The following is a 24,145-nucleotide window of genomic DNA, read 5'->3' on the forward strand; positions in this document are numbered from 1 at the left end:
GAGATGTTTACCCAGATTACAAGCTTCAACATTTCAGTTGGATGTTGAGTTAACCCCTGTGCCTGAGCTGTCACAGACTATAGACTATTACCCTACTCTTAGGGTTTTCTACTCACAGGTACTCTGCTGGGATTCATGACCTATTCTGTCCCCAAGTAGTCTCCTTGATCCAATGGATCTTCAAAGCTGGGACTCAAACTTTTTGACTTATCACCTCCCATTCAACTCTCTCACTGTGTTATCATTTTACATTAATGACTGAGGAGAGCATTTACTCCCTATTGATGGGTCAGAGGCATGGATGTGTGAACAGTTGAATCTAGCTGTACTGCTGCTTATGTCTTCAAAACATCTTGTCTGAGGGGGATTCAAAACTGTGAATAAATCTAATTAAGACTGGTGATTTATATAAAAAATTTTTCTAAGACTGCTGAGCTTGTAAAAAAATTTTGTTTTACATTAAAACATCTTAGTTTTTGGGTTAAAATACTGTATTTATTATCACATCATTTACCATACAACCAACGGAACCTTGAAAGCAAAAAGACAAAAAAAGAATAAAGATTCCTCTGTCACAACACTTCCTAGTGTTTGTGACTGAGGGAGACTGTACCAAAGGAAAATGACTTCTTTACTGTGCTTAATTAAACTTCACAGCAATTTCACATAGTGGAAACACGACATACCCAAATGAATTCACATAGTTTAAGCTTTCTACAAAAGTTTCAAATATGCAAAATTTCACAAACTTGAAGTATAAAAGATGAAAACTTAAGGGCTGCTTTTGGCAAATTATTTGAAAAATAAACTACATGATGGGTACAAATGCAGATGGCAACACTGCGTATATATTGCAGTATGTGTACTGTATTGGATTTTAAAGTTGGCACATTCAAAACACGCACCACAGCATACAAAGCCACTCCACTACATTACATCAATTATAAAAAGTAAATCTCAGTACTGTCTCACTTGAAAAGAAAAGGCAAATTGTTCAATGGCATTAACAAGAACTGACAGAAACTGCATTAACAACAGAGTTTACTCACAAAGTGCATATTAATAAATATGTACAAAATATCTACTTTGTGCAATAATAATACCTTTAGCATATAAAATATACTTTCTCACAAACAAATACTGTAAAAACGCTATCTACTTTCCATTCATATACAGTGTATCAGTCAATAACACATACAAAGGATAAAGAATGTGTTTATTAAAAAACCTCTGTTAACTTTAGTACATTTCATAAAATTAACAAGACTTGCACCGGGATAACAAAGAATATATGTATATATTTGCATATATATTTTACATACATATTTATGTATACCTTAAAGGCATGGCATTGGAGATAGTACTGTACACAGTAATTCACAATGATAGATGTCATCTTAAGATGAAACCTGTTGCTTTGAGCATTCAGAAATAACAGAAGCACATGTAAACTGAAAGCAGAACTGCTTAATAACTGTGAACCACAACTATGTTGCAAACCTTTAAGGTTATAATTATATTGCTAAATAAGTGTCTGAATGACATTTTTTTTTTGAGGGCCAACCTAGAGACTACAGTAACACCCCATCTAAGGTCACATGAAATAACAGTATAAAATAAACCAATTGTAGTCATTATAGATTCTCAATAATTTGGATGTGGTAGGTCAATTACAACACAATCATGCATCTGTGGAAAACAATTATCTTTCATTGAAGACTGATGTCAATTAGCCTGGATTTGAGATTATGAATAAAATAATATACAGAATTTCATCCATATAAAATTTATAGACTGAAAAACCAACTACTGTACTCTGCACTTTGCTCATATATAGCTAGAAAAGCAAGTTACCCAGCTGTGGCATTAATTGTTACCATACAAACTTCCTGCCAAAGTGGTATTAGCAGAATCAACAACGGTTAAAAATCCTAGACTGCTTGCCCAGTGGGGTACCACTTGCATGGCACGTTGTAGATGAAACTTTAGGTTCTTTGCTGTGTCTTGTCAAACCAACTTATAAATAACCTTGAATAAGTGATAAGAAATTCTAATCAAACAAAAATGTAATGCGACTGGAAAACTAGTGTTTCTTTTAGCAATTTTAACATCCCTTAGCAAATCAAGTTAAAAATATAACCAGGCAAACTGGTCAAGATTCCATGACTTTTAATGTTGATGTAAGTAACTTGCAGCATTCTAATCTTCATTAAAGCCACTGTATTATCCTTGTTTCAAATTCTATTGCAAGTGTCCTCTTTTCACTAGGTAACAACCCTCATATTTAACACAAACAGCTCACAACCAGACAATGTACTGTCTGTTACAAATATGGGCAAGAAGTTGAATATTTCCATAAGTAACAAAACAACTAATGTTTTTTACTATTTTCATACATACACCTACATTAAACTTGTAAAAATTAATTAATTTTCGTTTATGTGCTGCTTAAATAACAAGACAAACTACTAGAGTAGTCCATAATATCAAATGATATTTCCTTAACAACAGAGGACAGGAATTAGTTTTGTGCCATACTTTCCATTGTCTAGGTATGATGAAAAGAAAGGATGAATGTACAAGAGAAAACTGACTGTAAACATGCCTGACGACTGTCCTTTACACAACACAGCAGTCAAGTGGGTTTCCTGAAATTTATAAAGTAGAAAAATGGCAAATAATCAATTACAGATTATCTCTGCAAACTCCAGTTCATGTTCCTGAATTTACCATGGTTCATCAATTTATACAGATTGTCTCTGCAAACTCCGGTTCACATTCCCGAATTTACCATGGTTCATGAATTTTATGTTATTATGCTATAATTAATGTGAGAAATATTTACCGAAAATGTTTTCACACCTTATTTTGCTTTTTAGATGTTTACCAATTTTCTTACTTCTGTTGACAGTAAATTCTTGATAAGCTACCAAGATACTGTAGAAAAAGTCAATTTCCAAGGTAATATCCCATGACATAACTTCGGAAAACTCATGTTGAATTTTTTCTTCTTTCTTCAGTCTTAAACTTATCCAAATTACTCCCAGGAAATGGAAAACCCAACAAGAAGACTCTTCTTCAATCCCACAGCAGACAGCACCTGGAAATAAATGATTAACATATAATTTTTTTCATGTCCCAGGCAAATTAATCTTTTGCATTAAAAAATACATTCGTTTAATAAACTGAGGCCAGTAATACAAAAACAATTTTTAGCACTGCATATACTGTACCTGTAATAAGATTCCTTACCAAAAAAGCATTAAATGCAGTTTTGTGTTTTCTTTTTCCTTTACATACCTCCTTAGACCGATCTTCCTATGAGGTCAGTTGTTGAGTCTCTACAAACTGATTACAGTAATGTCTAATTTGGTTATCCATAAGGCTCCAATGTGCTTGATAAGTGACTGACAGTAGTTAATTATGGTTAACTGTATTTTTATAACTCTAAGGCTAAACCTTCTGGTGAATTTCTTGTTACAGGTTTTTGTCACTACAGCATATACCACTGGCCTTGAAAACAAGGAGAGGTTAGCAAATAAAGTTGCATTTATTCACTCCCAGCTAATATGTAAGGAAGTGGCCATTACTTTTAACAAACATCCACATAGAACAACAGGTGGTGTTATCACTAATCTCATGCAATTAATCCATTCAGTCATTTGTTTTATATCGAATATAGAATAACAAAAATTTAAAAGTATATCTTAGTTTAACCAGACCACTGAGCTGGTTAACAGCTCTCTTAGGGCTGGCCCGAAGGATTAGATTTATTTTACGTTGCTAAGAACCAACTGGTTACCTAGCAACGGGACCTACAGCTTATTGTGGGATCCGAACCACATTATGACGAGAAATTAATTTCTATCACCAGAAATAAATTCCTCTAATTCTTCATTAGCCAGTATGAGAGTCGAACGCTGGGCCAACAGCGTACTAGGCGACAGCTCTACCACCCCTCCAACGAAGAACTACAAACTGTGTAGACTCTTGAGGTATTATTAGGATGAGGCTAATCTAAGGTAACTATAAGAATGAGGTTAATTTAAGGAAAATTTTTAAATTTTCCCAAATTGCACCAGCAATTTCTGTTCTCACTATATAAACTTATAAAGTGAAGTACTGTATACAGAATGCTAGGTAATTCTTATACGAGATTTTGCCAACAAGTATTTCTCAATTATAATACTTGTGTTATTATAACACAGACTTGTAGTGCTTGTAGTTAAATAAGCTACAAGAATGTACTTAATATAAAATTATTCAAACTCTGGTCTAGTGCTCCAGTAATATTAAACATAAACATTATTCCAACGGCTAATGCTCCAGTAATATTACTCTACTGTACTGTATTTAGACTTTGGTCTGAGTATTTCTTGATATTACTGTATTTATAATATATATGAAATATATAATGTAATACAACTTTGCAAGTGTATTAATGTAATGAACATCTCATTAAAGCTTTTTTTTTTTTTACTAAATTTTGGTTTTATTAACTACTTACTTAAGAGATCAACATCCCCTTGCCTTCCCCAAACCAATAGGCCTTTTTGGCCACTTATTAATATATTAATAAAAACCCTGGTTGGAGACTGGGTTTGATAAAAATCTGTAATGCATTGTACACATCACATCACCATCCTTGGGAAAGCTGAATGAACACATTTCTGACTAAACAATAACAGCTCTCTTACTTTGTTCTTTAATGCTATGCACTCTATCCTTAGATTTAATTTGGGCTTTGCTTTTAAGAGATTCTATAATTCACACTGCTACCAATTCTTGAGCTGTGATATACCCATCAGGCTTTGCATTCCTATCCATAATGCTAAAAAAATTAACATGGTGCACATGATTTTAGTATAAGCAAGTACTATGGGAAAATAACAAGCAGAAGATCAGTACCAAGCACTGTCACGTTAATTCATGCATAGCTGGGGTACAAAATTTTGTGCCCCGACGATGTGTGAATAAACATGAAAGTGCTTAGGACTGATCTAATGCTTGTTATTTTCTTGTGATATTTGCTTGTCCTATCCATAATGTAAGCAAGTTACAAACTTGACACACAATCTATTTGATCAGTCCATAGTATTTACATCTAGAGAGCAGCACTCTCTGCATTTCTTTACATTTCCTAAGCAATATCTTAAATCTATTTAAGAAATTAAGTGGGGTAACTGGTTAAGCAACACCTTCCTTGCAATAAGTAAGCTTGATAAGGGCATCTAAATTTGTCTGTCTCTTCAACATAAAAATAAATAACACATAAGTGCTACACTTCAGAAGGCATCATGTACAAAGGACTGGCAAAGATACACAAAGTAAGACAGTACATAAATACAATTACAAGGTTATAATGAGTCCAGGCTTGGCACATAAAATAGCACATAAACAGGGAACAAACAAATCTTATTGTTTTACTGGTTTTCAGAGCTAGGCCTCTCCATCCAGATCATCGATAAAGATAACATAAAGATGATACGCATAAATAATCTTACCTTTGTAATTTCTTCATATGAAAAGGTAACTTTTTTATTGTCTACATAGACAGCAGTAACATTTCCATCTACTCCCAAGATCTCGAAATAACCTAGAAAGCATAAAAATAGTTAGTATAAAAGAAACTGACACTAAAAGCATTTAGAGATCAAACCATAAAATACTCACATTATTACTGTATTAAAAGCAAACCAGTAAACATTTTTCTATGAACAATTGTTTCATTTTCAAACTTGTGGTTTTGCCATATCAACTTTCCAGCAAGCTATTTTATTCTCTTATGTTATCATGAGGATATAGGTTTACTGACAAGTGAATTCAAACAGAGCAAGCCTTCTTCAACACTAGGGACATGGAACTCTCATTAGTTTTACTATTTGATTCGCCTACCTCAGGAAGCAGGCTGGTTGTTTTGTGGCCATTTATTGAAGGCTACAGCCTACCCTAGCTTTGGCTTTGGCTTGAGTGCTTTTCATCTTGCAATACACACATTATTATACAAAGCTTGTGTACATGTTGGGCAAGCTTAGGTTCTATTTTGTAGATTGCATTCAAGTAGATCAAGCCTTTTGTAACACTAGGGATATGGATTTCAAGATGGGCAGCCTGTGTAATAGAACCTAGGATGGAGTACATTTAAACAACAAATTATGTATATTGTGAATGTCTCACAAGACCTATTAGATTAATCTAACTTTGACTCGTGTAAGGTATCCTCAACTAAGGTGTTTTATGAATGGAATCCCATTCATGTAAGCTCTGCAGACCTGAAGAAAGCATGCAACCCAGTGTTACAGAGGGCTTGATCTATATAATGCAACAGTTCCTTACAGTTCTTTTCTTGCAAACATTCATGTGATAAACCAGTAATACACAACTTACAGTTCAACATTTTGTTACCAGAATTTCCAGTGTATACACAGCAACATAATACAGTAATTGATTTAAATATTTTGATTTGCTTTCATTAACACTGTAAAAGTTGTTTAAGAAGAGGAAACCTACTTATTTGATACAGATAAAATAACTGTTGGTGCAGTGGATACAAACTCCAGCTATAGACAGTATTTTGCAACTCAACCTTATTCACAGTAAAATAACCTGTGTGCTGCTCACCCAGCAGCTGACCCATATCATCACAGTAAAACAGCATATGCAATACCTTGGTAATAGATGGCTTGGCAGAAACACACAAGTCCAAAAATGAAATTACTGCCCATGCATACTGAAATTCATGACCAAACAGCAACTGAAATGCAAAACTGTCTCAACAATATACTGTACCCGTTGCATAAAATGACTACTGTATAGTTAAAATGCAACTGGTGGATATTAAATACCACTCCAAATGGTAAATTAAGTAATCCCACTGAAAATGGTTTTGGCCAATATTAGACTTTCAAAATTTTATTATGAACTGCTCGACTCAAAACACCAAAACTCGCGATCAAAAAAGTGGGAAGGCTAATACTCTGCAAACTTCTGGACTTCTTTAAAGAGATGCAAATCTATATTTCTCCTACTTTAGCTACAAGAGTTGTGAAGAAAGGGAGAAGTGTGGCTTAACTAAAACACTAAGCATTTACAACTAAAAGCTTTTGTATCTTCTCAGTTATTCAACATACCTAGATTTGCTGGTTCTTGGTATGCTGCCAAAGTCACATTCACAGACACATTCCCAGGTTCAGCTGAAAAAACTACATGTGTGTAGTTCATGTTTTCTGCTGTATCTGAAAGAGATTCAATCGACACCATTTCAGGTTTAATTTTTATTTTAAAAACCTTCATTACAGGATACAGAAAAATAAATTCTAGGGGAATACATTAATGTAATATTAACAATAACATAATTCTGAGGTGATTCAATGACTGTAAAACAACATACACACACACACACACACAACTATGGTAAATTTGAAGTTAATATCTTTTCAATTTCTATGCCAGTTAGTGATTTTTCTATAATTCTATCTATTACCATCATCATCATCAACATCTTTAACACTGTCAACTTTTCACTTTATGGGGTTAGATGTAAAATGAGTTCTCTCCACTCTCTGTCCTGTGCACTTTCTCCTTAAACTCCTATGTAGTCTAGGTCTCCACCTATCTAAATTTTCTATGAATTCCAAAGCCTTTGCGCAGATCTTCATCCAGCTATTTCCATAGCTAATGTTTTTCTGACTAATTGGTTCCTCATCCCTTCTCATTACACATCCAGAACATCCCAATCTTTGATAGGTCAGTCTGTTTTCCTGCCACTACATATACAACATATCTGTGCCACTTCCTCATTCCATCTGCACCTGGACATGAATCTTAACATTCTAGTGTCACGTTTTCAAAATCTCCATCTTTTTTGTCAGTGCCCATACTCCTGGAATATGTTCTGCTTATAGAACATATTCCAGTAAACATCTTTATTCCATAAACTATTCTCCGATGAAGGTACACTTGTACCAGCTATTATTGGACTCATTTTATTGAAACTGTCTTTCTGTGATGGGATTATCTTCTGTTGGGAACAGTGCAATACCTGGCAAAACTTCCACAACAGATCCTGTGTTTCAATATCCAAGGCACAACATACTGGATATACTTGGTAGTGACAAGAATTTCCTCACCTGCTTCTTATAATAAGTTGCAGATACTGTACAGTTCAATAAATACATCCTTATGAAAGACTTAAATTAAAAAGTTATTTTTAATTTTTTATACAAGAAGGAAGTTCCTCAGGTCTAGGCTGACTCCCAACCATATGATACACTTCAGAGAGATTCTTATCTCTCTCTCTCTCTCTCTCTCAACAATAAAAGTCTATTCATTAACAAAACATTAATGAGTTTATATGGAAATAAATGCTAAATTTCTATGTGAAGATAAATCAAACCATCTACAATTGCTCTCTCCTGAGAGAGAGAGAGAGAGAGAGAGAGAGAGAGAGAGAGAGAGAGAGAGAGAGAGAGAGAGAGAGAGAGAGAGAGAGAGAGAGAGAGAGAGAGACATCATTACAAGAACTGCATACCTAAGCTTTCACCGTCATCCCAGAACCACTCTCCTGCTGCATGTCCACTTTCGTCAAGTGCTGCTATGATGCCCATGTCATTCTTTCGACTGAAAAGAAAATAACAGGTGGTTATTCCCTATTCTGGCATATAATGGTCGCATTCACATAATGATAAACTCAAGTTGTGCCTAAATCCATCTGATAATACCTGTATTACCTTGCGGAAGAAATTAAACCTCTACAACTCAGTAAAATGTGTCAGTCAGTTCCTTTAACAGTGGCAACCAAAGAATTCACATTTGCTGAATAAGGAGTACAAATTTTATTCCAAGGAAAGGAGGGTCGATAAAACTTCACATCAAGGAGGATTAATAAAACCTCCTTTCAAGGTCTCTCTTCCAAGCTAATTTTTGTGGCATTTTTGGCATTCTGGAGCAGAAAATATGCCTTCATGACAATGAGGCATAAGTGTATGTAACCACAAGGAGCCAAAAGATGAGTCAAGCATGCTAGTTAACAATGGCATGTTCTTACAAGGAAATAAAAAAAAGACTGAATGTGCAACTTGAAGAATAAACACTAAGCGCAACAGTAGCAGTGTGTAACATGCACTAAAATAAAGAGAAGTCATAATTAACGAGTCCCACGGGTAACCTATGGCTACGTATGTCATCCCATCAGTAAGAAGGGTGAACTAAGTATTTATAAATGATCCCAATGCAGCCTGAAATAATAAATGAAACCTCAGAATGGCCTGTCTAGCACATTTCTCTTCTACAGGGAGAAAGCCCTTAAGAGTTACTGTCAGTGACCACGAAAAACCCCAAGCGAGTAGCGAGGCTTAGCAATAAAGCATGAAATCCATGACACTGTATAATGCGACATGATCCAAGAAAAAGATCAAGGATTTTGGAAGTATTTTCAAAAGGGAAAAAGACGACTCAATCCAAATAGCATGGTAATAACCAAATTAATGAAACAGGACACAGTAATCGTAAATCTGCTGACGTGCATTTGTTTGTTTGTAGAGCATTAGTACCATTTTTAGCTAAAATGAGATATGGCATGGAACACAGCAATGTAATTTACTTGTAAAGAACCAGTAGGCTTACCCATCTAATAAATTTTGTAGTTTTTACAAAGTGTTCATGTTTTCCTGGAGGACATGGTAAAGTTTGTTTGGATTTTTCACAAGTGGAAAGATTGTGTTAATTTTCCAATTATTTACTGGAAGTGTATTCTGAATTTGGAAAATGATTAAATGAGAGGTTAATACATAAAACCCAACTAAAAATTACATAATTTTAGACAAATTCTTAATAAATACTTGTTGGGCAGACCAACTCTTTCATAACTGAGTCAAGCACCATTTGCTTGACAGTACCACATGGGTTCGTCTTACTGACATTTATCTTACCTCCTGGTCGTGGTAACCGCAGGTACCTGAACTGGCATGATTGTACCTCCTCGTATCAGCAATGGGATCACATCACTTGGGGCTGCCAGCATCTCATAACTTCCTTTTCCTTCTATAATGGTTTTGGAATACCAGTCATACCAGCGTCCCTCTGGAATGTATGCTTTGACTTCCGTGACATTCTGATTCATGATAAGAGAAAAATATATTTATAAATATTGCACAGGATGAAAGAGAATTTAGAGTCATGAATTCAGATACATAAGTAAACCTTACTGTCATTAGGTCATACCCACATAATAAGAGTATTTTGGTGAAAGAATACATCATTTGAAATTCTTGACAGGATGGGGAGATGACTCTAATGCTCATAGCTACTGAGCTCTTTGACCCACAAATCAAAGAGCTGATAGAGTATATAATGTTTATAAATGTAATATCACATATCTGTAAAGGTGCATATTGTAATAAAGGGTTATCAGACAACTAGAAAGATGTCTGTAGAAAGAGACATACAGGAGTCAAAATGACATTCATATTGTGCGTCCAAGTCAAGCAGCACTCCTATAGGCAGATACATCAGAGCAAAAAATTTAAAAGATATACCCAATCAGTTACACAAAGCCCATTTGGAGACTATCTAATAATACTGTTGAAGTAATGAACTTTAACCTGACTACGGACCCACTTCTAAAGTTGCGCAAGTATGAACCAAAGGATTTTTTTCATATGGGAAGCAAAGTTGAAGCGAGACCACATTACTGAAGTGCAGACATCAAGCAATACCTCTTTTAATGCTGGAGCAATCATTAGTCCTGACCCCCACATGAACTGAGTGTCGATTCCATATGTTCTTTCATCTTTGTGGAATCTGAAATGAGAATTCAAAAGTCACTTCCAGCTGGATAAGACCTCAACAAACTAAGAAAGTTTCAAAGTCTTAGATATAATAATAACTATTAGTGTTACTGTTTAACCAGATTGTTGAATCAAAACTCTGTACTCATATAGGCCTGGACTTAAGGATTTGTTCCTAATAACAAAGCAACAGTTAGAACACAAAAAAGATGAGGACAATAAGCAACCAAGTAAAACAACAGCACCTAGAATAAAAGTACTGTAGCTGGAAAACCAAGGCTAGTTGGAGCCAAGTAGAGGCTGCCCCCAATGTCCAATGCACAAAAAACCGTAGATAGCACCTTGTTAAGGCAGTTTCTATGCCTCCACCATTGTTCAAAAAACTTCAATCCAAATTCTAGGTAAAATATCATCAAGACTATTGCTAAAATGAAACAAACAAAAGGCCCGTACAGTTACACTTGAATAACTCGTGTTTATAACACTAGAAGCAAGGTCATAAATTCAGCACTCTGATGATTAGTTTGGTACTGTATGGATTGTGTGGACATGCAACATATGCATGTCATATTTGGTCCTTAAATAGTGTGATGTTAAGGAAAGGAATAATGTGATAACTACTGATGTAACTGTTGAGGGTATGAAGAGATGGACGTAGAAGAATAAGCTGGATTGATATTGTGAGGAGAATCAAGAGGACCTTTAGTACAGACAGTAATCAAACCTAATGTTAAAAAATCATGAAGAGAGAGTTGATATGCCAACTTCCTAAAAAGATGAAACATATATTAGGAAACAAGATGTTAACCAGAATTTAGCAAAACATTTCGTTACCCAGAATTCAACAGAAGACTATGTATGATCAGTATAAAACATACAACTACTTAAGAACATGTACTAATTCCACATGTACTGATTCTAACTACACATCTCTGGCATCTCTCCCAAATTTCAGTAATGCATCTCTAGTGTAATTAGATGCCTACATATTCAAGTCCAAACTCACAATAACATCAACAAACCACACTTTGAAAAGATAACAAAAGAGAAAGATACCTGGAACAAGTTCACTGAGCTCCAATATACAGTACAGTACCACAATGGGTACCAGAGAACGATAGATGATCTCACTATGCAACTAGGGTTTAATTCAAGTAGCAAATACAGAACAGTAATATAAAATTAGCTCCAAAGCATTTTTGCTTCATTTGTGGTATCATTATATTAAAAAAAATGGCATTTCTGTGAACACTTACTTTCAACAGAAGATAGCAGGTCATTTAATATTACTAATAATAAAAAAAGTCTGGTCCTCTTAAACTGAGGGATGGCCAATATTTGGAAACAGTTTTAATTTCCCAAATGCTGAATAATGCATTATGAAAAATATAAGGTCTTGGAACTATGCAAAGTAATGCATGACCACAATGCAGCAAGAACAAAAGCAACAATTTAATACATACTGGAAAAACAGAGGCCTAGCTACAGGCTCCCCCGTAAGATGAGCGTTGAAGAAGAGGGAATACAGATATGGCAGAAGGAGGTATCGTATTTCCAGTGCTTTGCGTGATGCTTCCACAACATCTTGGCCCAAGGCTACAGGATCCTGGTCCTGAAGTATATAATAATAGGAAGGTTAAAATAAGTTTAAGTCAATATATGGTGAGTGCTGAAGACTGGAATATAACTTGAATTGGCTATGGAAGCCAAGGTGGGAATGTATGAAGAGATTACTAAGATAGGCTACCTCTTCTTGAAGGAAGGGAAGTGTGAATGTTGAATTCAAATAAGCTTCCACATTAAAGATACTTCTAAATACTTTTTCCATTGCCATAGGTCTGCCTTCACTTCAGACAGTATCTCTTCATTTGAATTTTTATGTGACCAATCAATTTACTTCATAACAGAATTACTTTTTATTTTCCCTGTTCTTCTTCTCACCTCCCTATTTTGATAGCTCATTTTCTTTATCACTTTATTCTTGACTACCATATCCTTCCACCTGTTGGCTTTGCATGATATCTTCTGTCATGTGACTGCACCTCATATTATCTTCCATCTAGTCTGTATTCACACATAATCTAGCAAACTAATTTTGTCATCACTTTCTCTTTCCCAAGAGTACTCATATATTCTTGTTTAGAAACAATGCAATTCCAACAATCAATTTCCTTTTCCAATATATTTTCATGAGACTATTCTCATTTACTCCAGCAATGCCACACCTATCAAAACTGACATACCCTTTGGTCACTTAACCTTTCATTATCCAAACCAAGTCAGGAAATGAAAAAGACTATCCCAAAAAATTAACTTTATCTCATTTTTCTACTCTTGGACTGTATAAATTCACTATTATAACTTTTTCTACTCCACAGATCTTCCTCATGCTAAAGCACTACCCTTTCCCTAGTTCAACACCTTTTAGCTACCCCAGACACAATCACTCTGTCCTTCCCTTATCTGCACACACACTGCCCTTTCATTTTTGTCTCACTTAGTTCCAACACATCTAGCTATTCTGCCTTAAATCAATTGTCATAGATTTCTCCCCTTCTGTGACATCCATGCATACACACACACACACACACACTTGGATGTAAGGCTTACAATACTTGTGGAAATGTATGTATGCATGTACTGTATATACTTTGAGTCTGTGCCTTCCAGATGTGGAGAACAAATACATACAATGCACTCATATAAGACATCTTAACTGTTGATTAGTAAAGAAAACTTACTAAGTATGAAAGGTAAAACCTGACAAGTTACTTACATAAGCAGTGTCTGTATTGTGATTTCTTGAGAAAGGGTAAAATGCTCCCAGCTGCATCCAGCGCAAACAGAGGCTGGCTGTTACATTGCCATTGAAACCACAAATGTCCGCACCAACCATTGGAATTCCAAACATGTTGAAGTTGAGAATACCTATACAAAATAGAAGTCTTCATGAAAAAGAAGAAATCAGACGTATCATGAGAAAGAGATGGTGTACAGTAATTAATTTAAATCACTCATTCTGATGTCTTGTTAACAGAAATCAATATGTTGTAACTAAAACCACATGCCTTTGATATTTTGTTTCCCTAACCGACTGCCATAAGAAAATGATTTATAGATAACTCTAATACAAGCAGTCCCCAGTTTGCGACAGGGGTCCCGTTTTTATGCCGTGTCGTAAACCGAAAATCGTCGTAAACCGAAAAATCGTCAAAAATCCTAAGAAAATCTCAGTTTTAATGCTTTGGGTGTATTGAAAATGATGTAAACTACAGTACATTTTTATTGAGTTTTTCATAAAAAAACCTCCAAATTTTTATTATTCTGCTGTTTTGGAACCATATTTCTTCCGATGGATCGGCATACAATGCGTCGTAACCCCGGAACATGCGTCGTAAACCGGGAAATCATTTCTGATGAATATATTTGAAAAGCGTCGTAACCTCGGAATGTCGTAAGAAAGGACCCATCATAAACCGGGGACTGCCTGTATTGGCCTTCTTTTTGCCATTCACCTGTCGAATACATGACCTACATCCTTTGGAGCAGAGACCTTTCAAATACCAAGTTCACATGGAAAAAATATCAAGGCCAGTATTTCTGATTTTCTCTGTTTATGAATTTTTACCAAGTTTCTGTTTGCTTAAATTTTAATTACTTTTCGTCTTTCAGAAGCTGGGTCTATTTCTTCACATTATAAACCTCAATTTTATTTGTCTCCAATATCTGTAAATCATATTTTGTGTAAATTTCTCAATTTTCAACACCAGCATTATTTTAAATTAATTTATACTGGCAAATTACATACTGTACTTTAAGACATACATAGGCTATCTCACAAGATTTCTCCTCAAGTCATGGGTGGAACCAGAAGAAAGAAAATTTCAAGTGGATGTTGTACAACCAAGAGGGAATATCATAATAATAATAATAATAATAATAATAATAATAATAATAATAATAATAATAATAAATTATTATTACATACTTTAATTAGACCAATGTGTCAAAACACTTCATTATCACAGGGATGGCTTGAAGGGTTTGTCTTTTATAGTGATTTTTAAGTTCTATAAAAAAAACTGCAATTCTTTAAAATGCTTTTTTGGATAGTTCACGAATGATAAAGATTCAAAACAAATTTTCTTAACTGATTTGTTTCTAAAGATTGACATTCACTGTTGGCTGAAGTATGGACTTTCATGTAAAATGTGTTTAAATGTTAGTGTTGACCTGCATTCACTGCATAAAGGATCTGGATCAATTACCAGACAGAAAACTTCAATATGTTATTGTTTTTGGTTTCATGTTTTATTGGTGCCAAGTTCATTACTCCATAAAATCTGCCATTCATTTGTGAAAACGTGACTTATTTTACACGATGACAAAAATATAAGACTACTGTACAGTAAACACCCCATATTCGCGTTCTCGTGATTCGTGGATTTCTCTATGGAACATATATACATATTATTCATGGAAAATTCACCTATTCGCAGTATTTTCCACTAAGAAATATTCACTGATTACTGTATTTTCATATCATTTTCATGACTAATTGCACTTTTTGTGATAAAACTATTAAAATACTCAGGTATAAGCATTTTTAGAGGGATTTTTATGTTTGAACTATCAAAATAGGCAGTTGTAAGTTTTTTTAGAGGGGTTTTAAGAATTTGCAGATTTTAGCTATTCGCAGGGGAGTGTGGTACTAATCCCCCGCGAATACGTGGGGTTTACTGTATATTGATTCACCTGAGATGGACTGCCACAAGTTAAACCAGTCCGACCAAATGTCGCCAGTCCAGTGTCCACTGTAGTGGCCAAGTCCAGCAAATGAGGAGCGAGATATAATGAAAGGCCGCTTTCCCCGTATGATTTGTAGAGCCCTGTGAAAGAAGGTGAATGATATTCTGAGAAATCTAATGATGCAACAATAACCCATTTTTTACATTCAAGAGGTACTTGTCTTCATTTCACTCACGCCCTTGACCTTGCATTGTTACGTTTAAATGGTTTGTACTCCAGACATCAGAAATTTAAATAATTTCTCCAATTAATAATTGTAAAATTCATTTCTCCTTTTACCTAAATGCTGATAGGAGCATAAATAAAATTATCAGTGTAAAATGTTACATGGTTTCTTGGTGATATCAATTTTGGTTGGTTAACTGTGAATTAAAATGCTACATAAAACTGTACAGATTAAAAAAATATACTAAGAAATATCTGTGAGTAGTTTTCTGATACTTGTAAACACTACAATATCCACCACTCGTACACTACACTATAGTGTGTTCTGCAAGGGTTTTCTAGCTACAAGAGGTTCTGCCTTCAATTGCTGTATTAAGGAATGCATCTATGTTCATTGGCAGTTTTAATATGACATTCACACGAAAGGGGCAGTGAGTCACTGACTACTGGGAAATTTGAGTACAGTATATCTTTATTTGTATTATCCATAAATTTTCCATGCTGCTGAGAATTACCAAGGATAAAAAAATAAAACTAATAGGTATGGAAAAAGCTACCTAAATGACTGAAATCTATGCATAATGATGACTAAGATACAGAAGTATGGGAAGTGAATAACTATGAAAATAAGTGGAATGAAACTACTAGATTAACATGTATAAAATGCAGTAGGACTACCCCATGAAGGCTAAGATTTTGGACATTCATCAGGTTAAATTATTTATAACCAAAAATATGAACCAGTTTATCCAAACTAAGGAAAAATTTCCACACTCATTTGATCCTTCAACAAGAGACAAACTGGGCTAAGAAAAGATAAAAATTGAAGAGACAAATGGGAAAATGGCAAATTGATCTCATGATAAAACAGAAAACAGGCCAAAAAAGACTTGCTAGAAAGAACTTTCCCCAATGAGAATAAGTATATTTAGCTACTCACTTATTGGTTGCTATTGCCTCTGTAAAACCATAAAGATTGTGGATACTATAGTGCCTGCCAAAATAATGCCTTGCTGTCATACAGATAGTGTGGTAATAGAGGATTCCTCCATGAACGTGAGGAAGAAAAGGAGGATGCTCTAAATTGTTATCACCACAGCCATCATAGCTACCAGACCAAAAGTTCGATGGTTCATTCATGTCCTGTAAAGTAGAAAGCAAAGCATCAACTCCCAAACTAGGCATTTGAAGGCTTGTTTATGTCCTATAAAATATAAAGTAATGTATTAACTACCAGACCAGAAGTTTATTAGGTCATTCACACCCATTAAAGTACAAAGGAGCATTTACTTCATACCAGAAGTTTGACAGTTTATGCATCGTTAGGAAAAATACGTACTGTACAGACAAAGAGTTAGATAGCTCCTTCATGCCTTGTACAACAGAAAGCAGAGCATTAGCCCCTAGACCAAAGTCTGAAAGGTTCTCATCAACTGTAAAACAGAAAACAGGCCTTCTATCATCAGCATTTATTGATTATCTATAATAAGGTACTTTAATGAGAGACACAACTGAGTCCAATTTTGAGGCATAAAGCTTGCCACAGAAGAAGAATCAACTGATACAAAAGGTGATCCCAATATATGAGCTCCATTTTACTTTGGTTTGATATGTCAATACAAAGCATACTGAATACTGTTTTCTATAAAATACTGTAATGGGCAATTATGACGAGTGGAGAAAAAATTGTTTTATTTAAACTGTGTAAATATTAGCTTGCCTCATCACACACCCAAACTTACAGACTGCTCTAGGTAAATGAAGATATGTAAAATCAGAATAAACAGAGGATGCATAGAGTCTCTGTTGAAATTTTGTATCTTTACCGAGTCAGACATATAAAGTACTGTACTGTACCTACAAAACAGAAAGCTAAAGTAGTGCTGTATAATCTGCAATTCAACTTAAGTGGTTTCACAAGAACCCTGGGAGAACAGAATATGATAGTTCACATCTAGATCTGCTTGGATGAGAATTACAAGGAGGGAGGCTGAGGATAACTGGAGATTTGTTGAAGATAAAGCACAGGAAAGACATGATTGGATGAATTTCACATGGGTACTTTGTGTCACAAAATGTGAGTGGTAATGAAAAAGATGGTGTTTTAAAAACAAAAAGGTTTAAAAGTTGAAAGTTTATAAGTTGAAAGTTAGGGACAATCTGTACAGTTAGGGAAGAAAATATGAAGGTATAATATTAAGCACCTGGAATATGAATACAAAATGACAAATTTTAAAAATTAAGAATTGTACTAACAAGTAAATCACAAAAAACCCTAATAAACAGGTGCAACAAGAATTATAATTAAAAAGTAAAAACTTACAATCCACGCTCCATCAAATTCAACCCAGCTGTGATAGCGCAGCAGCTGACGACCCCAGTAGTATGTGCTGAGTGGCTGAGTGAAATCTGGCCAAGTTGTAGCAACTGTATTCCAAACCTAATGAAAGAATGACCAAAAACAATCAGCATTCCGCTTTCATGTACTTATTTGCTGGTCTACAGGGTCCTTTGTTAACATGGAGTCTAAAACGTACCAATTCAGTATAACAAATAATAAATAAATTTCTTGAGCTGCTAACCTCCATAAGTACTGTAGTATTTTGGCAACTCTTTAGTTGAGGATAAGACACTTCACATTCCCCTTTGATGGTCAGAACATTCAGTTATCTTATACAATGTTCACCCTGTTAATCTGCTTTCCTCTTTAAACCGACAAAAGTATGAATTATTCCAGCCTTATTCTTGACATTTTTTTAATATGAACTTATACAGTATTTAAACAAGAAAACATATCAAACTTCTGTGATTCATAAAAACTTTACTAGTTAATGATAGTAATTTTGTATTAGCAGATACGCTGCAAAAGTTTATATCTGCCATGTAACAAGATCTTTTATTTTGGTCCTTACAAAACATGGTGGTATTGTATTTCTTATCAAATGAGGGTTTACATGACAATTAAGCAAGCACCCTTATCAACCCCAGACTTAAAAGAAAAGATTTTTCAAAGTTCAACAAACAGTGATTTAGCCTGTCTCCTTAATTAATCTTTCTCTCAGTTTAATATCACTCTACAGTATTTCTGTAATTAAGAAATCAACAAATAATCAGTACTGTATTATTAATAACAACCATCAACATACAAGATAGCACTGTATTATAACATACTAGGAAAAGTACTTTACTTAATGAGTTTACAGTCAATCGTTCTTCATTTAATCAAACACCTCCATACTCTTACTTAAATGAAAGTCCTGCTTGACTATTTTCTCATAATCCCAAACTCTCCCATTTTCAAAGTTCTTTTTTTTTTGTGTCTCTAAGTCAAGATATATGTATATCAGCATCCTATTACACATCACAGTGACTTTTGTGCGACAGGGAAGACCTTATCATTATGTACCTATAGTTTACCTTTGTAAACAAAATACCCATCTCTCGGCCCTCTTACCTTTCCGACAAAAGGCATATTGGAGCCATTCCTTACAAAGACATGTAATGCAAGGCCTTCATCCCAAGGAGGATAAGTATGAAGAGGTTCTGAAGCACTGATACCTGGATCCACAATGGGCACATAATGCATTCCAACCTGTTGATAACAAGGCTTTGTGAAGTTCAATGCATTACCTTCCTTTCTAAATTAAAAAAAACTATAAAGTAGTTATCGCTACAACCACCAAGGGGGTATTGCCTACCGTGTACCTGGCATGGAAAATTGTAGGCAGTACTACAGATTCTCTGCAAGGTTTCTTAGACCAAACCACAGCTCCACTGCCTTCTCTCCATTACTATCCTCTGTTTATTCTCTTTCCACTTGACTATCCAACTTCAATTTTTCTCCTTCTTCCCAACATTTAAGAAAAAATATTCTGGGCAACTTTGGGAGCCTAGAAACTTGAACTGGCTGTCTTAGTATAAATGAACATAAGCAACTTACTGAGACTAACGAGTTCTCATATGAAAATTAAAAATACAACAAAAAAAGTTTAAGTTGGACAACTCTAAGTGAGCAGAGGCTAACGACAAAGGCAAAGCTAAAAGAATGCTACAAAGAGTATTTAGTACTATTTACTGTATAGTGTGCTATGCAAGGCATATTTGAATTGGTAATTACATATATTCGTCAGGTAAAGTTGAAGAAGCTAAACAGCAAAACAGGAAAAGGATTAAGGGAACATAGTAAAGTGACAATCAAAACAGTTTAAGTAGGTCTTGCACCCCTTTACTTTTTTTTACTTCTGTTTTGTTCTGTTTCTCTCTTTTTTTTATTTGCTATCCTATTTCTTCACCTCTTTCTTATTCTAATTTTCCCCCTCATATGATCCTTTCTAGATTAGCTGGACCTTAGTCAAGGTAACCTAAAACACTGAATATTTCCAAAACTTGCAGAAGTCTTGCTTATATGTAAACATATGTATATGAGGTAACTTAAAAGACTTGTAAAGCCTAAAGGTTATGGTACTATACTAGAATTTACTATATAAACTAGACCAAAATCTCATATGAATAATACATAATATTGAAATCTGAAGATGCCACAACAAACTTTTTCTATAAGAGTAGTTTTAACTCGAAAGAATGTAGAAATACAGGAATACAGTAACAGTAGTCTTCAGCAAAATATGCACAACTACTGTACTTTAGGTAAGCCTAGTAAAGTTTCACTCCAGCAGCCAGGTAAAAGTATTTTAAAATTCTAAAACCTTTACCTCATGAAGCTGTTGGACAAATTCTGGAAGTTCCCTGAAATGAATCAGATCATAGGTGAAGTCCTTGTTCTCCTCCATGTAATCGATATCATTCCACTGCACATCCTACAAGGAAGAAGAGACAGTGCAATGTTATGACTTGTAAATTTGCGCCTAACCATATCTTATAACATCCAAGCCAGTGCATATTATCACTTGTCAAGCTGATGATAATCCACCGCAATCATAAGACAAAATATTGTACAACAGTATTCAGAGCATATGATCACTAATCATAGTGATAATTTGTCAAAAAATAAGTTTCAAACTTTAGTTGGCTTAAAATCATTTTAAGATCAGGAAGCAGACATAACAGCTTTGGTCACTATCACTAGTATTTTCCCTCCTTTTTTTATCTGTGCTAGGGGAATTCCTTATTAATCAAATATCTATCTTAAGAAAAAATGTTTACCTTATCAAATAAAAAAATTAGTTATCTGTCAATTTTTCATATACAAAACAATAAAATCCCCTATTACAATATTATTTACATTCAGAACATAACCTATAACAAAGTCTTAATCTGCCAAGAATAAGTATACAAGTACAGTACCTGTATACTCTGTCTTGTTTTCATAGTATCTATGATGAAAACTACTTACAAGCTGAAGAGCACTATCGTGACATACAAGCACCCTGCTTTAAGATTTTTTCTCTTTAGTTGGCAAATATGCTAGAATTGTAAGTGTGCGTCTTACTCAAAAGTTAACATAAGTTGAAAATAAGTCATTACATCATACAGAATTCATCTCATGCCAGTTCACAGTAAAATCCTTAAGTGGGGAAAGATTTTTCCAATAGTGTAAAGATACAGTACTAAATTACTTAGAATTTATCCCTGTGAGAAAACACTTGTACTTACAAATGGTATTCCAGCATCACGTGTGCGCTGCCAAACTGCTTTGGTTTCATTCAAGGACTTGTAACCGTACCTGAAAGAAATAAAGATAAAAATGACAAATAAAATGTTATCTTCAAATCTGCTTTTAATATCCAACTTTTATTTTTTATCAAGAGAAAAACTGAGACCAGAAACCCCTGTACTTTTTATCTAGCCAAGCCTGACATTATAAGAAAAATGAGAGGGGCATAGCCCAAAGACAGTGACATTGTGCCTCTTGAATAAGCAGAGTTAAAGGTTATCAAATACCCCTTTCTCATTACAGGCCTAAACTTCATTGTTTGCGATATGATCTTCCTCCCCAATAAGATTCATATACAAACACAGGATTTATACACAAATTTCTTCTCTGTTTACAAATATTCTTACATATACAATGTATTTCAACTCCCTTCACCTTCATTTCTTGTGTATAAAAAGCCAATTATCAATATAAAGGTAGAAGAAAAATCTTATGCATTAATGAAATGCACACAGTTCTCTGTACTGTATTCACTTTATAGTAATTATTTAAGCTAATTATTTTTATGTCATAGATATGCAACAAAGAAAAACATCTCTCTTAACTGTACAATATCCCTGTTGCCTGTTATCTGTTGGCATTATTATGCTATTGAACTGAAGGGGGAAGGTACTCCATACAAGTTGCAACAAAATATCAAAAAACATACCTTATCCTAAACTTACTATGTAAAAATAAGTAATCCCCAGACTGTTCAATTTAAGAGTTTCTTTCCCTCCAAGTTTTGGAGCTCTCAACTTTCCTCAACCAGCCAACACTGGGTGACCTCTTCATTGTGACAATGTATTAGCCAACACAGTGAAAAGTTCATTGGTACAAAATAAATAACTCTGTATAGAAGAAATGTGTCCCACCCAATCTAGAAGCTTTGGACACAATCATACGGCATAAAGATAAAAACCATGTTACCAGCATCAGAACATTAAATAAATTATCACTCTCCAATTGCTGTGCCACTATGTCACCTAAATGAAATTATCTCTAGACAAGCAATACTCTATACAATGGGTATTGCAACTCCAGAGAACAGCTTTTAACTTTTCCACTGGTGGAAAAAAAGAAAAGAAAAAAATTAATACCCAAATCAATCTAAGTCACAGCAACAAAGCATTACAAGGCTTCCCCACTTGAGTAATGAAAAGTATCTCGCTGAGAGAGGCCTTTTAACTATTCATATATAACAAAAAGTTTCTACCCTTTTAGCATGAATTTCAAATTCACAAATCCGACAATATTTGTATTAATGCAAACCCAAGCTTTACTTTCAACTTGAATTTTACATAGGCACCTTAAAATACTCTTTCAATATTTCATTTTAAGAACTCCCTTCTCTGGTCTTTTATCTACATATGGTAGAGATAAATTACAGTCCTTACTTGCACTGGTGATATCCTAGGGACCAATATGGCGGAAGAAACGGGCGTCCAATAACCTCTGTGTACTGGCTGATAACATCATTAGGAGTGGGGCCTAAGAAGACATAGAGGTCAAGAATGCCTCCTATGATCCTGAATGTTGCAGCTGGAGTTGGCTGGAGAACAACGTCTGTTTGGAGACAAGGAAAGTTAATATCTCATTAAGAAAAAAGAGTCACCTCACTGAATTTATAGTACCATATATAACAAACTACCTGTCCAGCTATCAATGAGCCTTCAGGAGTATTTGCTCACATTACTTCTGAAATCCCAAACTTCATAATGAACCACTGTCTAAATATCTGTTCATACAGCAATAATTGGCTTAACAGACAGCCAAAGATTCTGGGATGTCTGTTGTTAAAATGACTATTGCAGGCGTTTTCTAGTAAACTGGTTACAGTAGCTAAAAATTGTACACATTACATTTGAAATTCATAGTGTAATGTAAATAAGAAGCTAATGCATCTTTTCACAAAGCAATTTAGTTCTCTTATAAAACAAAAGCTGTTATATCTAATGTATACTATGTCAAAATACTGTATATCAAATTTGAATGCAAAAAGAAATATTTTCAGTCTAGAATGTCATCCACGACCTGTCATGACAAGACAAAGGTAGTACCTCCCTAATTAAAGTAATTATACATATTCATCTTCAACTACTCAGCAATTAAGCTCCTAACTCAAGTCCAACCTCGATCCCTTACATCCTCTTTTTGTCACAGTGCATTATCACCTCAACTGAAAGTAGTTCAGCTACAGAAATAATTAAAAATTCAAAATCATCTCACCTGTCCAAAGTATAAGTTCCTAGAAGAGGAAAACTGAAGCTGGAAAATCTGAAGCAGTTGGGCAGCCATGTAGAAAGCACAAAAGGAACAGACAATAAACAGATAATAAAGCAACACAATTTGGGGCTACGTGGATGCTTCAGAAAATCTTAGGTGGTGCCTCTGCAGCATCATGAAAAGTACTAAGCAGGCAGAAAGCCTATTCAGTTTTTCAACAAAGATGACTCACCCATAGCGTTGCTGTTGAGAAGAAAAACGCCATGAGCATTACCATCAGGTTCCAGTGACAGATAGAAGGGGTGACTTCCATAAGTATTTTTCTGAAAGATGAAGACTGCATTACTATACTTATAAAATGAACAAAATTTGTTATAGTTAAAATTACAACATAATTTTTCGTAATATCATATACTGTGTATATAATAAAGTAGTTTAACAACACCACTGAAGCATGGCAAAGTTCAAGAAATTGGACACCTAGATTAGAAGAAACCAAGATGAG

At 34.6% G+C, this 24,145-nt stretch overlaps 1 protein-coding gene across 1 annotated transcript in view; it reads right to left on the reverse strand.

Moving 5' to 3' along the window:
* Positions 1 to 473: 473 nt before the first annotated feature.
* Positions 474 to 24,145, reverse strand: part of LOC136849186 (lysosomal alpha-glucosidase-like) — a 33,880-nt gene continuing 10,208 nt past the window's right edge. Inside the window, 16 exon segments of the mRNA XM_067122308.1 lie at positions 474 to 3,100; positions 5,505 to 5,596; positions 7,131 to 7,235; positions 8,531 to 8,619; positions 9,930 to 10,111; positions 10,716 to 10,800; positions 12,251 to 12,399; positions 13,564 to 13,715; positions 15,543 to 15,676; positions 16,702 to 16,904; positions 18,085 to 18,201; positions 19,216 to 19,353; positions 20,474 to 20,578; positions 21,375 to 21,444; positions 22,812 to 22,980; positions 23,873 to 23,963. Of these exon segments, the coding sequence (XP_066978409.1) occupies positions 3,038 to 3,100; positions 5,505 to 5,596; positions 7,131 to 7,235; positions 8,531 to 8,619; positions 9,930 to 10,111; positions 10,716 to 10,800; positions 12,251 to 12,399; positions 13,564 to 13,715; positions 15,543 to 15,676; positions 16,702 to 16,904; positions 18,085 to 18,201; positions 19,216 to 19,353; positions 20,474 to 20,578; positions 21,375 to 21,444; positions 22,812 to 22,980; positions 23,873 to 23,963 (1,944 nt within the window). The 3' untranslated portion in view covers positions 474 to 3,037.

Source organism: Macrobrachium rosenbergii, chromosome 20 (assembly GCF_040412425.1).
Source record: "Macrobrachium rosenbergii isolate ZJJX-2024 chromosome 20, ASM4041242v1, whole genome shotgun sequence".
Taxonomy (NCBI): domain Eukaryota; kingdom Metazoa; phylum Arthropoda; class Malacostraca; order Decapoda; family Palaemonidae; genus Macrobrachium; species Macrobrachium rosenbergii.